Source organism: Heptranchias perlo, chromosome 16 (assembly GCF_035084215.1).
Source record: "Heptranchias perlo isolate sHepPer1 chromosome 16, sHepPer1.hap1, whole genome shotgun sequence".
NCBI classification, from domain to species: domain Eukaryota; kingdom Metazoa; phylum Chordata; class Chondrichthyes; order Hexanchiformes; family Hexanchidae; genus Heptranchias; species Heptranchias perlo.
The window spans coordinates 41,092,190-41,109,414 of NC_090340.1; the positions used below are offsets into that span (position 1 = coordinate 41,092,190).

The window sequence follows — 17,225 nt, forward strand, 5'->3', positions numbered from 1 at the left end:
ATGCAAAATTTCTCCCCCAATATGTTTTGAAACCATGTTTAAGTTAGAGCTTGTATAGCCACTCAAAGAAGACTAAATTTACACTCGAATGATACGGCATGATCTAACAAGCCTGGATGATTTGATTGCCAGGTTAATGCTGGCTCATCATTCTCTAGCAATCCATAATGCAGCAAGGCAAATTGCCACAGGAGCATTTTCTGAAGGAATGGTTAAAGGGTAGGGGCGAGGGGGTGGGGGGAGAGGTCCGTAAACCAGACTGTTTCCTTTTCCAGCTATTCCATATCTGAGGTTTGAGATCTGCTTTATTCCTAATATGGGATGACATGTTTTCAGCAATGTCGAGGTCTAAAGTTCAGTTGTTGCTCTGTCTGAAACTTCTATCCTGTTTTTTTGTTTTTTATCTCTGTATTTGAGTGTTTTGGACACCGTGTGTAATAATATCTAAATTTGTTTTGTAAGTGATGTCTCTCCAACTGTTACAGCTACAATATTTCAACTGCCATCGTCCAGAAAGATAAATCCTTCAACATACATGGCTTGTTTCTTAGCATGATTCCAAAGTGTTTGAATCTGGCAATATAAGAATCAGGTGCCCTAGAATAGCTATGAACATTCACATCTTTCAGATTTGTGTTAAAATCTGAAATTAAAATTAAGTGAACTTGCAGTAAGTTGGACTAATAATGTACTCTGTATGGTGTCTTGTCTGCTGAGAAATAAAAGCCACGATTTTAGCCTGGGGCAGGAATGCAGCGTGTGGTGGCCGAGGCAGGAGGCAAGCACCCATGACGGTCCTGCAGAAGGCTCATGCAATCTTAACTCCCAGGCCTCATTAAAATGCTTATTCCCACCCGAAGCCTGCGTGGATGACGTGGGGGCCAATGGGAGGGACTGGGAGTTCAGGCGGCAGGAGGCCATTGCCGAGGACCTGAGGGAATGGTCCTGCCACTAAGGTAAGTGTCGGGGGGAAGGGTTTGATGAGAATCACCGCCAGGGAAGGGGGGAAGCCCGGGGCAGGGGAGGCCCATGATTTTCTTGTGGAGGAACATTCCTCCTCCTCCTCCTCCTGGCCCACAAGCAAACCTTTATAAAAAATTTTAAAAATCACTAACCAGGACCTCTTCTGGCCCTGGATTCTGTCTGCTGCCAGCTTTACCTGGCGACTTCAGCACAGGGCGTCACACCTGCGATACCCAGTTAAAATCGTGTCGAATGAAATCATCAGACACCAACATTTCAATATTAATGATGTCCCCACCTGCCTGTGGCGGGCAGCCTCCACACTCCGAAAAGACGGGTGTTAATATGGTGGCTTGTACGAACGCATAGGGAACGCAGTAGGTAGTGCCTGACGACCATTTTAACGCCCCCCACACTGCTTCCCCCCGCCCACCTAGACTGTTCCCACCAGGCAGGCAGGATTAAACTCAGGGCTATAGGCCATTATCATTTGCAAACATTTTGCATTTAGGAGCAGGGGCAAAGCATATCATTCAACAGCTCTCAGAATCAGTGCATTTAGCCTCGGGATTGATTCATATAGACTGCTGCTATAATGTAATGCACATCTTGCACCAGTGCAAAATGTTTTTTGTGTAGTATTGAAGTAAGATGTCTGATACAACTATAATTAAGCTATAATCCTGACAAATCACTTAGAGAAGAATTTTTTTTAGCAGTGCAAAACCACTAGAAACCGCTTACGCTGTTTATCAGCTACAGTAAAACTACAGTTGTGCAAAGAACAGATAATGTACTGAAATGCCTTTAAGTTTTTAATAATAGAAAAGAGCTGTTTTGTCCGCTCCCTTCTAATAGAAATTTCACCAGCAGTTGGAAGCCAGTGAGCAGAGCAATGTGCATGTATTTGAGTAGATTAATACGCTTTCTCTCCTTTGTGTGCTAATTTTATTTCTGTATCTAGATTTTCTCTCTCTTTGCAGGGAGAAATACTATTAGAAATATGCACATTTTTCTGTTGAAAATTTCTGAAATTTACTTTGAGTATTCTGTACAGTAAATCTATGTTCGGAGTATTATGTTTTTCAAATATTGTTGTCATTCTGAAGTAAGATTTGCATTTATATGACACTTTATCATGTCTCTCAGAATTGTCTCAAAGTGATTAACAATTAATTATTTTTTGAGGTGCAGTAATTTTGCACATAGCAAGATCCCACAAAGAGCAATGATCTATCTAACTGAAACCATTTTAATAAATACCAGATGGAAGTGTCTTTTCATTATAATATCCATGGAATTTTTGCTTCACATTTTAAAATGCCCATTGTTTTCTCAAAATAAATCATTTTTTGTTTCTGTACTAAGTACAATCCATTTATATCAAACAATACATTACCTTTCAGATTATATAATATCCCTTAGTATTATTGCAAGGACTACAATTTGCTCTTCACTGTGATTTGGGCTGTTCCCCTCTTCATTATATTTCTCTTCATTTGTATCATTCACTCTCCACTCTTTTCTCCCCATTTTTTAGCTGTGCGCTCTTTTGATATAACATTTCTTCCATATCTTCCCTTTCTCTAATTTTTAACATTCATCTTTAACTTGTTTCACCTTCATGTCCTTGTTCAGTGGATGGCACATTTTCAGATCTGAGGAAAGCTGGATAGAATTGGGAAAATGCATATTAAAATTATGCCACGTTCAACTACATGTACAAATTTTTTATTTATTTCCCGTATGTGCACAGGATGTGTGGCCAACAGCATGCTATGAGTAACTTGATGAGGCATAGATATAGTATAGAATAACTTACACACAGCATGCAATTATGTAATAGTGGAAAATAGAGTCAAGTGATAGTGTTGATTCAATACTGAATGCATTCAGTTTATATTGTCATGCATCTATATTGATAACAGCATGGGGGGGCAGGTGGTGTCTGTCATACACAATTTGTGAGATGTATCTTGTCAAACAGAAGTTGACATATTTTGTCCGGTTATAGATCCTAGTCAACTTTTAGAACACCAGAATATGAAGAGTATTATCTAGCAATCCATTAATCCCTCTAATACCAGTTGCATTGAGGAAGTTACCATACTCTTTATTTCCGAGTTATTATGTTGCATTTGTATCATTTGTTACTGATTTTTGGAAAAAAATATTTATTTGCCCTACCACCAGCACTTCTATTAATTAAATAGAGAGCTTTCTCTGACTTATGAGACCAAATGCTCACAGTGGCTAAATGAGATTTTATTGCCCCTTATACAATTAGCTATATGTGCAGGAGATGCACATGCACAATAAATCAGATCAAAAATGTCAGCAAGCTTTAAATGGGGAAAAAAATTCCCCAAAATTGTTAAGAGAATGTATAATTGAATTTAGATGAATATTAAATTTAATCCTGATGTACTCTCCCACCCAATAACATGATGGGTATGCAATGCATAGCATCTCACAGAGCAATACAGACCACAGAGCTTCCAGGTTCATTCCCTGGCATGTGCTGAGTAAGTATCCAATGATAGGGAGGGATAAATTGGGCAAGGTTTCTGTCATCTAGTTCATGTGGAAATTAAGTGAAGACAGAATTAGGTTCAGGTGTGATAGTTGAATAGTTAAATAGTTGACATTCGGTGTACCTGCTTATACTTGAAAAATAACCTCTTAACCAAGACACCAGTTGGAACTATGACCCTGTGTGAATTTACCAATTACAGGAGAAAAAAGACAAGAAAATTGAAAGAAAGAAAATTAAATTCCTTCCAATTAAAGCATGCCAAAATGGTTCTTGCATTTTAATATCTAATGATGCAGATACTCATTTGATTGCAATAAGCCTTTTCTCTTTTGGAAGGTTTCATTAGTAAGAATTACTTATTACTTTTGCTAAATTATGAAAAGTACTCCATGGTGCTCCATGTTCTAATTTCTCCTAACTTCTAATTTCCCCCTCCCCACATAGTCTTTTTTTTATTCGTTCATGGGTGTCACTGGCAAGGCCAGAATTTATTGCCCATCCTTAATTGCCCTTGAGAAGGTGGTGGTGAGCTGCCTTCTTGAACCGCTGCAGTCCGTATGATGAAGATTCTCCCACAGTGCTGTTAGGCAGGGAGTTCCAGGATTTTGACCCAGCAACGATGAAGGAACGGCAATATATTTCGGGATGGTGTGTGACTTGGGGGGGAACATGCAGGTGGTGTTGTTCCCATGTGCCTGCTGCCATTGTGCTTCTTGCGTCATTGGCCACTGAGGTATGACACAGCCTGTGGCAGAATATCTGGGCTGGTGGCCAGGGCAGGAGCATCTGCTGATGCACTTTTTGTCCACACCTGAGGTGAATACCTCTACCAGTATAGTCCTCAGCTTACTTCAACAGCACCTCCCTCCTCTGCAACATCTACCACTGAGAAGAACAAGAGCAGCACCACTTCCAAGTTCCCCTCCAAGTCACACACTATCCCGACATGGACACATATCGCCATTCCAGCATTGTTGCTGATACCATTGTAGGAGCACCATCTCTAGAAGGACTGCAGCAAAGAAGGCCCATCACCACTTTCTCAATGCAACAACGGATGCGCAATAAATGTGACCTTGACAAGTCACTCACTCCGGGGATAATTTAAAAAAAAGACGAGGTAGGGCTTCAACCAATCCATTCCTTTGCTCTGGCTTTGGCCATGGCAGGTGCATCTATTGGCACAGTTCCTGGCTTTGGGACTCCAAAATGGTTTCAGTCCAAGCAGACTCGACCACGAAGCAGCAATCAGGAGGTTAGTTGGGCACCAGGTCAGGTAAACGTAGTTTGTCTCCCCACTGAACAGTCCCTATACCTGTATCTATACCTATACCTACAATTCCACTATCACTTAGATATTTATTGCCTCAACTTCAGTTGCTTTTTGCGAGACACTTTTCAATGGATTCCCTTTCTGTGGGGGGAGGATGCAAGGTTATTCGAACCTTTAATCTTAGTTGGAGCTTGTTAATTTTAAATCTGTGCTTTCTAGTTTTGTGCCCATTGAGATTAAGTGAATGGGCAAAACTATAGTAAATGGAGTTTAATATGGGCAGGTGTGAGGTCATCCACTTTGGACCGAAGAAAGATAAATTGGAGTATTTTCTAAATGGTGAGAAAATAGGAACTATAGAGGAGCAAACAGATTTGGGAGTCCAAGTTCACAAATCACAAAAAGCTAGTAGACAGGTACAAAAGGCAATCAAAAGGGCTGATGGAATGTTGGCCTTTATCTCAAGGGGACTGGAATACAAAGAGGTGGGAGTTATGCTTCAGATTTACAGAGCCTTGGCCAGATCCCATCTGGAGTACTGTGTTTAGTTTTGGGCACCTCAGGAAGAATATATTGTCCTTGGAGGGGGTGCAGCGCAGATTCACCAGAATGATATCGAGGCTTAGAGGATTAAATTAAGAGGACAGGCTGTATAAACTTGGCTTGTAATCCCTTGAGTAGAGCAGATTGAGGGGTGATTTGATCGAGGTATTTAAAATGTTAAAATGATTTGATAGGCTAGATGCAGAGAAACTATTTCCTCTGGTGGGGGAATCAAGAACAAGAGGACATAATCTTAAAATTAGGCTATTCAGGAGCGAAATCAGGAAGCATTTTTTCAAACGAAGGATAGTAGAAATCTGCACGTCTCTTCCCCCTAAAGACTGTGGATGCTAGGATAACTGGAGATTTCAAGACAGATATTTTTGTTAGGTAAGGGTACCAAGGGACATGGAACAGAAGCAGGTAAATGGAGTTGAAGTGCAGATCAGCCATGAACTAATTGAATTACTGAGGGAAGTAAGGGTGGAAATTGTGGAGACTCTAGCCACAATCTTCCAATCCTCTTTAGATATAGGGACAGTGCCAGAAGACTGGAAGTTTGCAAATGTTACACCCCTGTTCAAAAAAGGGGAGAGGGATAAACCAGGCAATTACAGGCCAGTCAGCTAAGCATCGGTGGTGGGGAAACTTTTGGAGACAATAATCCAGGACAAAATTAATTGGCACTTGGAAAAGTATGGACTAATAAATGAAAGTCAGCACGGATTGTTAAAGGAAAATCATGTTTGACTAACTTGATTGAGTTCTTTGAAGTAACTGAGAGAGTTGATGAGGGTAGTGCGGTTGACGTGTATATGGACTTTCAAAAGGCATTTGATAAAGTACCACATAATAGACTTGTTAGCAGAATTGAAGCCCATGGGATTAGAGGGACAGTGGCAGCATGGATACAAAATTGGCTAAGGGACAGAAAGCAGAGAGTACTGAACGGTTGTTTTTAAGACTAGAAGGAAGTATACAATGGTGTTACCCAGGGGTCAGTATTAGGACCACTGCTCTTTTTGATATATATCAATGACCTAGACTTAAGTATAGATGGTATAATTTCTAAATTTGCAGATGACACGAAACTCGGAAATGTAGTAAACCAAGTGGAGAATAGCAGCCGACTACAGGAGGACATAGACAGACTGGTGAAATGGGCAGACACATGGCAGATGAAATTTAACACAGAAGTGTGAAGTGGTACATTTGGTAGGAAGAATGAGGAGAGGCAATGTAAACTGAATGGTACAATTTTTAAGGGGTGAATGAACAGAGAGACCTGGAGGTACACATACACAAATCTTTGAAGGTGGCAGGACAAGTTGGGAAGGCTGTTAAAAAAGCATATGGGATCCTGGGCTTTATTAATAGAGGCATAAAGTACATAAGCAAGGAAGTTATGCTAAATCTTTATAAAACACTGGTTACGCCTCAGCAGCAGTATTGTGTTCAATTCTGGGCACCATACCTTAGGAAGGATGTCATGGCCTTAGAGAGGGTGCAGAAGAGATTTACTAGAATGATACTGGAGATGAGGGACTTCAGTTATGTGGAGAGAAAGGAGAAGATGGGGTTGTTCTCCTGAGAACAGAGAAGGTTAAGGGGAGATTTGATAGAGGTGTTCAAAATCATGAATGGTTTCGATGGAGTTAATAAGGAGAAACTGGTTCCAGTGGCAGAAGAGTCGGTAAACAGAGGACTCAGATTTAAGGTGATTGGCAAAAGAGCCAGAGGTGACATGAGGAAACATTTTTTTTTGCACAGCAAGTTGTAATGATCTGGAATGCACTGCCTGAAAGAGTGGTGGAAGCAAATTCAGTAGTAATTTTCAGAAGGGAATTAGATAAATACTTGAAGGGAAAAGAATTACAGGACAATGGGGAAAGAGCAGGGGAATGTGACTAATAGGATAGCTCTTTCAAAGAGTCAGCACAGGCACGATGGGCCGAACGGCCTCCCAATGCTATACCTACTGTGATACTACGATAATGGCGGAGCAGGCTCGAGGAGCTGAATGGCCTATCACTGTTCCTAATGTTTCTATGTCAACTAGAGAGGCTACAGCTGGCTAGTGTGGAAGATGGGTGCTCTTCTGAGGTTGGGGCTGCAGGATATTTTGGGGCAGGCTAGACAGAGTTTTACTCTGTACCTGGCAGTGCTATGCCTGACCTGGGAGTGTTTGATGATGACACAGAAGTTCCAGAAATGAGAAGAGTTCTATTGCCCAGCATTAACATCCCTCACCTTCATGAGCACAGTTTTTTAAGTCAAATCGGCTCTTGCATTTTCATTGTCAACGCCTACCAACATGGACTATGTCCCCCTACTTGATCTATTTTCGAATAAAAACAAGTTCAGTTCTGTGGGTTTCTGCTTATAATGTACTGTCCTAAGCTCTTAAATCAACCTAATCACACTTCTTAAAACTGTCTAAAGGCATCAACCAGATCCAGGAGTACAAGAGAGATGAGTGTGTTATCAAAACAGAGTATTGGCATAGAGGGCAATTTTACATGTTTAGTTCCGTGTTTTAGTGGTGACAGTGGCTGAACTAATACTTTGTATATCTTTGTTTAGTTCCGTAATATGGACCAAAAAGGGGAACATAAGAAGGCAAGAAAAGCCCATATAGTTTGTACCGTTGTTCAAGTCCATGTGCAGGACCCAGTTGAACCGTTGGAACGAAACTCTTACCCCCTGAATAAGGAATCTACTTTTTTTTTGAATGCTTCACTTGTTTGTATTTCCTGCACTTAATGGCACCCAGGATATTACACCATAAAATGATGACCTAATTCAACAACAGTTCTTATGTAACAACACGGTAAGATAGCTACTGTGCACCCTTGCCTCGATATCCCTGATCCTGAAGCGATAACATTACTATAGCAGTATGAACCTATAGGTCACTGGAGACATTGAGCTCGATTTTCCCGGGAAATTCCTGGGGGGGTTCCGAAAATCGGGGAAATCCCGTTCGGGTTCAGAGCCCGGCTCCACCCACAGACTTCCGGGTTCCCCATACCCCATAGTCTGGGTGCATGCGCTTCCCGAATGCAGAAGTCCCACCGGCAATTAAAGCCGGCGGGATGATCATTTACACCTTTGTTGAGCTAGTTTATGTACTTGAAGTACTTAATTTTCTCCACATTTTGACGGGTGTGATTTTGAAGCATCCTCAGTGTGTTTCCCGTGCTGTAGGAAACACTCCATTTTGCAACAGATGTGTTTCAACCAGCAGCCAGTGAGACATTCAAATGCTTATTTGACAGATGGGGAGAAAAGGTCACTTATTGCAACAGGGCACTCTGTTCTTTCAAACAAAGTTTTGGCTGCAAGATCTTTGTGTTTTCACTGAAAATTCTTACTTGTCACTTAAAATTCTGCTGTTCAAACATACTTAACTACTTTGCGGACCCCCTCAAACGTACACCATCAGGATGGGGGGGTACCATGGCTACATTCACCATTACATCTGAGGACGAGGAACATCACCAGCCTCGCCAGGCACAGCGTCCACCTCTGCCACGTGGAGCTCCACAACACAGTGCTGTGCCATAGGCACCTGCACAAGAGGACAGAGGGCAACAACAGAGAAAGCGCCGTCGCAGGAGGCACTACCCTCGCCACAGGGTCTTTGGACCGAGGCTCAGCTTCCTGGACCTCTCTGAGGAGCAGTGCAAACGGAGACTCGGAGTCAGTCGCCAGGTAGTTGCAGACATCTGCAGCCTCCTTCATGCCGAGCTGCTCCCGGCTGGACTGAGCAGCATCTCCTTACCTGTCGCTGTCAAAGTCACCACTGCCCTCTGCTTCTTCGCCTCCGGATCATTCCAGGGTGCCACCGGGGACATCGCCAGGGTCTCTCAGTCGTCTGCACACAAGTGCATAGGACAGGCCACCGACGGCTTGTTTCGCAGGGCCTCGCAGTACTTCAATTTTCCCATGGACGACCTCAGCCAGATGGAGAGGGCAGTGGGATTCCACTCTCTGGCTGGCTTCCCACGGGTGCAGGGTGATTGCACCCATATAGCACTACGAGCATCTCCACGAGCCAGGACTGTTCATCAACAGGAAGGGGTATCACTCCATCAACAATCAGCTTGTTTGTGACCACTGCAAAAAATTCCTTCACGTGTGCGCCAGATTCCCTGGCTGCTGCCACGATTCCTTCATCCTCCGGGAATCCTACATCCCGCCCCTTTTCCACACACCGAACACCCTTAAGGGCTGGCTCCTCAGGGACAAGGGATACACCCTGCACAGGTGATACCTCTGAGGAACCCCACCACCGAGCAACAGCGTTGATATAACGACAGCCACATCGCCACCAGGTCTAAAATTAAGCATGCTATAGGGCTGCTCAAAATGCGATTTAGGTGCCTTGATCATTCTGGGGGAGCGCTACAATACGCACCAGACAGACTGGGACGCATTATAGTAGTATGTTGTGCCCTGCTCAACATGGCATAACAGAGAGGGGTGCCGCTTGAGAAGGCCCCATCCACATCTGCCACCCAAATTGAGGAAAAGGAGGTGGAGGAGGAGGAGGCGGAGCAGGAGCAGGAGCATCCCATGGACACAGCAGCGGCTCACCTAGCTGCTCGTGAGGCCAGGGAGTCACTGATATGTGAACGGTTCTCCTAACATCAGACAGTGTGAAGAGTCCAGTCCTCACACCTCCTGAATAGAGCAGCGCCCACACCGGCACCCCCCTCCACCCACCCCTCCCTGCACAAAACAGGCCTGCAACTACACATACACCCACTGTAGAGTGACCCAGTGGGTGGCATCAAGTATCGCCGTTCATGGTGAACCTCGTGAAAGGGCCCTATTACAGAAGCCAGTCAAGAATGAGCAAGACGTGGCAGTAGTGGTGACAATAACAATATTTAATGTGAATTTAACATAAAGCTAATATAAATAAAAAACATGACCAACCGTCAAACACCTTTGTGCTACCCTTCGTGCTTACAAAACCTTCGCCTTTCTCTTCCGACGACTCCTACGTGGTGCATCCCCTGTGGCTGCAGCTGAGGTAGTGGCAGGTTGCTCTTGTCTATGCCCTAACCGATTAGATGCTTTGGGCCTACCCCCTTCTAGGTTTTGGTGCCCGTGAGGGCCCCTCCAAAGATTGCTCCACCTACACCAGTGCAGGGGCAGACTCGGCCACCTGGAGAGGAGGCAGCATTGTGGGTTCTGGTTGAGAGGGGGGGCAACGGTTGAGACGTGGGAGCGCTTTGAGTGACGTCCCCACTTCCATGTCCCCTTTCGTCATCATCCCTCCCCGGGCCAGGCCCACACCACTCCTACCACTCTGCTGGACAACAATTTGGAGGACATGTGTGAAACCTTGTAAGGCCAGTGCTAGTGTATCTGCCTGCCTGTTAAAGGCGGCAGAATGTTGTTCATCCTGAGTCCGAACAGCCGTTGTCAGGGCCTGAATGGACACATTTGTGAGCCGTGCTTGAAGCTCAATGGGGGCTAGCCTTCTCTCCATTGCAGACATTCCCGCACTTACCCGTGACAGTATCTCAGAGAGTTGCTCACGTCCCTGTGACGCTATCTCAGAGATGCCCTCCCGTCCCTGTGCCCCCATTCCACTCATGCAGGAGTTGGACTCCTCCATCCTCTGTGCTATTGTGGAGAGTGCGCGTGGCACCTGTTCCAGCACCACGCAAATGTGCTGCTGTCCCTCGATCATTCTCCTTTTAAAGGATGGCCCCCAGGGTTCAGCACCTGCGTGCAGCTGAGCGGAGCCTGGAGAGGAGTGCTCCCACCAATGCGGACTCTCCGCAGCTTCCCCTGCCACCAGTGTCTGCTTCTGCTCACGTGTCTGGTAACTCACCAGGTGCAAACCCAACTAACTGAGGACTAGGACCCACCGAGGTGTGAATATCTGCGCTGGTGGATGGCTCGCTTAGATGTGACAGTGCACCATCAGAAGCCGGCGGTCCTCTGAGGAATTGCCCTCTGCCATCATAGCGGTCGCTGAAGGCCCTGCAAGAGAACAGAAGGCAATATTAAGAATCATCACAGAGGCGTCATGTTGCGATGAGCATACTGAGGTGCTGAAGATGACAAGGCATGTTAACATCAATTCATATTGTGTGTGCTGAATGTTAAAGTTATGTCGCTAGACGTTTGTTGGGTGCCAATCTCGCATACCCGACGGATAGGCACTCGAGGGTTCGGCTGAGTTCCAGCGTTTCCTGCTCCGCATCTGTGAGGATGACGATTTGTTGCGGCCCCCCTCCGGTCCTCGCCCTCTCCCGTGCATTCTGAGCTCTCTTCTATAAGAGGAGAAAGTACAGACGCATGAGTGAATGATGGTGACGTGGCCAACCGCTGAATGCATTGGTTTGGGTGCAGCTGACCGTGAAAGAGATGCATCAGAGGGTGAGTATGAGACAGAGCCATGACATTGGATGAGGATTGGGTTGAGTGGTAGTGGTGGGGTGACTAATGGGGAGGTGAGGAAGTGCAGGTAATTTGAGGATGAGCCTTAAGTGGGTGTGAGGAGTGATGTGATAGAGTAGTGTTGGCAGTGCAGAATGAGTAGGGGGGTGGGGACGGTGATGTGGCAGACGGAATGTAGGAGAATCAGTAAGTGTATTCACTTTGGCTGACCTAGTTAGGTCATCGAAGTGCTTTCTGTGCTGGATCCAGGTGCAGGAGATGTTGCTGCTGCTGGTGACCTCCTCTGTCACCTCGAGCCAGGCCTTCTTGGTGGCAGAGGCAGGCCACTTCCTCCTGTCCGTCGGGAAGAACACATCCCTCCTCCTCCTCACCCCATCCAGTTGCACCTGGAGTTAGGCATCATTGAATCTTGGAGCAGCCTTGCCCCTGTGCTGCTCCATTGTGGTGTGTGGGTGTTTGCTCCAGGAAAAGCTATTGGAGGACTGCCCCTTTAAATGCTCCTCCAGCTGACAGTCTGTGCTGTGGGTGCGCAGTCCACCTGCTGCACAGCTTTCGGACGGCAAACCCGGAACCCACGTTAAGTGGTTCCAATTGACTCGTGATCGCGTGCAAAATTGACATTTTTTATTGGGTGGGTTACCCACGGTAAATTCCGTGTAAAAAAAAAAATGTTACTGCATTCAATCCTGTTTTATTAAAAGAAAATGTATACTTCACTATAAAAAATACTGAAGTTGGAACCAGGTTGTTACTTTAATTAGTTACCATGAGATTTCATTCATTGTAATCATGACCTCTAGTTCTTTCCTCCAGCAACAAGGATTTATTCCCCCATCCTTTTTTTTTATTCATTCATGGGATATGGGCGTCGCTGACAAGGCCGGCATTTATTGCCCATCCCTAATTGCCCTTGAGAAGGTGGTGGTGAGCTGCTTTCTTGAACCGGTGCAATCCGTGTGGTGAAGGTTCTCCCACAGTGCTGTTAGGTAGGGAGTTCCAGGATTTTGACCCAGCAACGTTTAAGGAACGGTGATATATTTCCAAGTCGGGATGGTGTGACTTGGAGGGGAACGAGCAGGTGGTGTTGTTCCCATGCGCCTGCTGCTGTTGTCCTTCTAGGTGGTAGAGGTCGCGGGATTGGGAGGTGCTGTTGAAGAAGCCTTGGCGAGTTGTTGCAGTGCATCTTGTAGATGGCACACACTGCAGCCATGGTGCACCGGTGGTGGAGGGAGTGAATGTTTCGGGTGGTGGATGGGGTGCCAATCAAGCGGGCTGCTTTGTCCTGGATGGTGTCGAGCTTCTTGAATGTTGTTGGAACTGCACTCATCCAGGCAAGTGGAGGGTATTACATCACACTCCTGACTTGTGCCTTTTAGATGGTGGAAAGGCTTTGGGGAGTCAGGAGGTGAGTCACTCGCCACAGAATACCCAACCTCTGACCTGCTGTTGTAGCCACAGTATTTATGTGGCTTGTCCAATTAAGTTTCTGGTCAATGGTGACCCCCAGGATGTTGATGGTGGGCGATTTGGTGGTGGTAATGAATGTCAAGGGGAGGTGGTTAGACTCTCTCTTGTTGGAGATGGTCATTGCTTATCAGCCCAAGCCTGTTTGTTGTCCACGTCTTGCTGCATGCGGGCACCGATTGCTTCATTATCTGAGGGGTTGCGAATGGAATTGAACACTGTGCAATCATCAGCAAATGTCCCCATTTCTGACCTTATGATGGAGGGAAGGTCATTGATGAAGCAGCTGAAGATGGTTGGGCCAAGGACACTGCCCTGAAGAACTCCTGCAGCAATGTCCTGGGGCTGAGATGATTGGCCTCCAACAACCACTACCATCTTCCTTTGTGCTAGGTATGACTCTAGCCACTGGAGAGTTTTTCCCCTGATTCCCATTTACTTCAATTTTACTAGGGCTCCTTGGTGCCACACTCAGTCAAGCTCGTGGGGTCTTGTTTAAATATGCAGATTGGGACCCAGCGATGTCATCGGGACCTGATCTGCCATTTTAGTTGGAAGGGTGAGCGGGGGAGCAGTGATGGCTTCCCTGTCCGGCCAACCCTGTCGGAAAGTGGATCGTGGGCCAGAAGAGGCCCAGGCAGGTAAGTTTTAAAATTTTATTTTAGGTGTTTTTGTGGGCCAGGAAGAGCAGGCGTGCTCCTCCAGGCCCTACAAGGAAGCCTTGGGCCTCCTTTGCCCGGGGCTCCCCCATCCCTGATCGTGTCCAGAACCCCCCACCACTTACCTCACTGCCAGCGACCAACTCCACGGGCTGGAGTCAGAGAAAATTTATGGAAATGAGGTCTGGCCGTTCAGATCGCCACATTCCCGGACTCCCTGGGTGTGTCGTACGCCTCGGGGCTCGTGTACGTCGAACTCCCACCCCCTTTAAAATCGGGGCCTCTATATCTACTGATTGACTAAAAAAACTTCAAATGCCATTAGTACCATTAGTACCATATATCTAATGTGCTTATTTATTAAAGAACTGAAATTGTAACAGGTCTTGCTGAATAAATTGAGCATGCTTGTTGAAACAAAATACTGTTGAATTAATAAGATTAGTAACGAAGGAGCATTTAAATACTGCAAGGGAAAACATATTAACAACAGTAATTCAAACTTGTACATGAAACCACTTGTATACCAGTTTGGAAAGTGTGTATGGAATTCTTTAACTTTTCAAAGCAGAAACCCATTATTAAGCAGCAGTTTTCAATCACAGCAAAAATGTAAGCTTGCTACAGTGAATAGCAGTATTTGCCAAACATGGGAATAGATAGTTTAACAGTCTGGTAACCAAGCACTAGCTTTGCAACCAAGAGCATTACTTTGAGTCCCAGGGTTACTTGTCACTTAAATCTGCCTACCAGTTGAGGCAAATCTTTATCAGGCTACGAATTGAAGTGTCTTGTGAACTCCTAAGTTCCATTCTGGTGGATAGAGGAAACTGCCATTTCCCATCTCATCATTCTATAACCACAGCTCCTATTACCTATTCATGGAGTATTTGCCATCTATGTCATTGTGGACTGAATATTGTTTGGGAGCAAGAGACTACTTGAGAGCAACAGTAGAGGAAATGGGGAAGGAACTTAACTTCTATTGCCATATCTCATTTATAAGTTTCTGCATAGAATCCAGGAATCACTTATTTTTGGCATATTGTTGCATTGTGAGTATGCTGTTTTGACACTAGCCAAGGGATCTTCATGAGCATGGGAGCTAGGATTAATAGAATTTCTTTCATTCCTTGTATAGAAAGAAATTGAGCTGCAGAGCAATAGGTATTCAGTAAATAGGATCTGCAGAGGCAGATTGTGCACTGGCATTAGTGCAAGTCTTCTTCTTGGTTTAAATTTCTTCACACTCAGGTCTGTCGATTACTCCAAAATACCACTTTATAGTCTGCCTACAAGATATTTGCATGCTGTTGAGCAAGTTGACTATACCAATTTTTTCCTTCTCCAAGATGGAGCCTCTTAAATTAGAGGATTAGTACTTCTAGCTGGCTACTGCAGCTTTAAATATAAATGTGTGGAGGTACCTTATTTAGAGAATAATCTTTTATGCACAATGACATTCCTGAAATGCAGACAAGCGAACTTTCTTGATCAGTGTATCTCTAGCCCAACGAGGAAGGAAGCAGTGCTGGATCTAGTTCTGGGGAATGAAGTGGGGCAGGTGGGGCATGTTTCCGTGGGGGAGCATTTGGGGAACAGTGATCATAATATCATTAGGTTTAGAATAGTTATGGAAAAGGACAATGAACAATCAAATATGAAAATGCTTAACTGGAGGAGGGCTAAGTTCAGTGAGTTAAAAAGGAGGTATGGAATCAAAAATTGATAGGCAAAACAGTAATTGAACAATGGGAGGCATTCAAGGAGGAGATGGTTCGAGTACAGAGTAGATACATTCCCATGAGGAGGAACGGAAAGACATCGAAAACTAGAGCTCCGAGGATGACTAAAGATATAGAGATTAAAATGAAACACAAAAAGGAGGCTTATAACAAATGTAAGATTCATAATGCAGTAGAGAACCAAGCTGAATACATACAGTAGAGTCTAGAACTTGAGGTCATAGTCTCAAGAGAAGAGGTTGGCCATTTAGGACCAAGATGAGGAAAAATGTCTTCACTCAGAGGGTTGTGCATCCTTGGAATTCTCTACCCCAGAGGTCTGTGGATGCTCAGTGATTGGGCATATTCAAGATTACGGTCGATAGATTTTTGGACACTAAGGGAATCAAGGGATATGGGGATAGGGCAGGAAAGTGGAGTTGAGGTGGGAGATCAGCCATGATCTTACTGAATAGTGGAGCAGGCTTGAAGGGCCTTATGGACTACTCCTGCTCCTATTTCTTATGTTCTTTAGTAAGGGTAGTGGGGTTGATGTTGTCTATATGGACTTTCAAAAGGCATTTGCTAAAGTACCACATAATAGACTTGTTAGCAAAATTGAAGCCCATGGAATTAAAGGGACAATGTCAGCGTCGATACAAAATTGGCTAAGGGACAGAAAACAAAGAGCAGTGGTGAACGGTTGTTTTTCAGACTGGAGGGAAGTATACAGTGGTGTTCCCCAGGGGTCGGTATTACAACCATTGCTCTTCTTGATATATTTTAATGATCTAGACTTGGGTATACACGGTATAATTTCAAAATTTGTAGATGACACAAAACTCGGGAATGTACTAAACAATGTGGAGGATAGTAACAGACTTCAGGAGAACATAGACAGAATTGGGCAGATACATGGCAAATGAAATTTAACGCAGAGAAGTGTGAAGTGATACATTTTGGCAGGAAAAATGAGGAGAGGCACTATAAATTAAATGGTACAATTTTAAAGAGGGTACAGGAACAGAGACCTGGGGGTGTATGTACACAAATCTTTGAAAATGGCCAGACAAGTTGAGAAGGCTGTTAAAAAAGCATATGGGATCCTGGGCTTTATTAATAGAGGCATAGAGAACAAAAGCAAGGAAGTTGTGCTAAATCTTCACAAAACATTGGTTAGGCCTCGGCTGGAGTAGTGTGTTCAATTCTGGGCACCACACTTTAGGAAGGATGTCAAGGACTTAGAGAGGGTGCAGAAGACATTTACTAGAATGGTACCAGGGATGTGGGACTTCAGTTATGCAGAGAGACTGGAGAAGCTGGGGTTGTTGGGTTGTTCTCCTTAGAGCAGAGAAGTAAATAAAGTAAGATTAGATAAAGTAAATAAGGAGAAACTATTTCCAATGGCAGAAGGGTCGGTAACCAGAGGATACAGATTTAAGGTGATTGGCAAAAGAACCAGAGGGGAAATGAGGAGAATTTGTTTTACGCAACGAGTTGTAATGATCTGGAATGCACTGCCTGAAAAACCAGGAACACTACAGACGGTTACCCGCAGATCCGACCAAAGAACACACCCACCAGCTCAACAAACTGATCAAGACCTTCGATCCAGACCTTCAAAGCATCCTACGCATTCT

At 44.7% G+C, this 17,225-nt stretch overlaps 1 protein-coding gene across 5 annotated transcripts in view; it reads left to right on the forward strand.

The window, feature by feature from the left end:
• banp (BTG3 associated nuclear protein) overlaps positions 1–17,225 on the forward strand; it is a 242,214-nt gene that overhangs the window by 169,857 nt on the left and 55,132 nt on the right. The window contains exon 12 of one of the 5 annotated variants that reach the window (XR_010965968.1): positions 7,899–8,145. The exons of 3 other annotated variants lie outside the window; for them this stretch is intronic. Coding sequence is in view for 1 of the 2 variants with exons in the window: in XM_067998010.1 (XP_067854111.1) it covers positions 7,899–7,953 (55 nt within the window). In the remaining variant the exon portion in view is untranslated. Of the gene's footprint in view, positions 1–7,898; positions 8,146–17,225 lie in introns of those variants that run through there. One more of the 5 variants, XM_067998010.1, reaches the window with a different exon arrangement.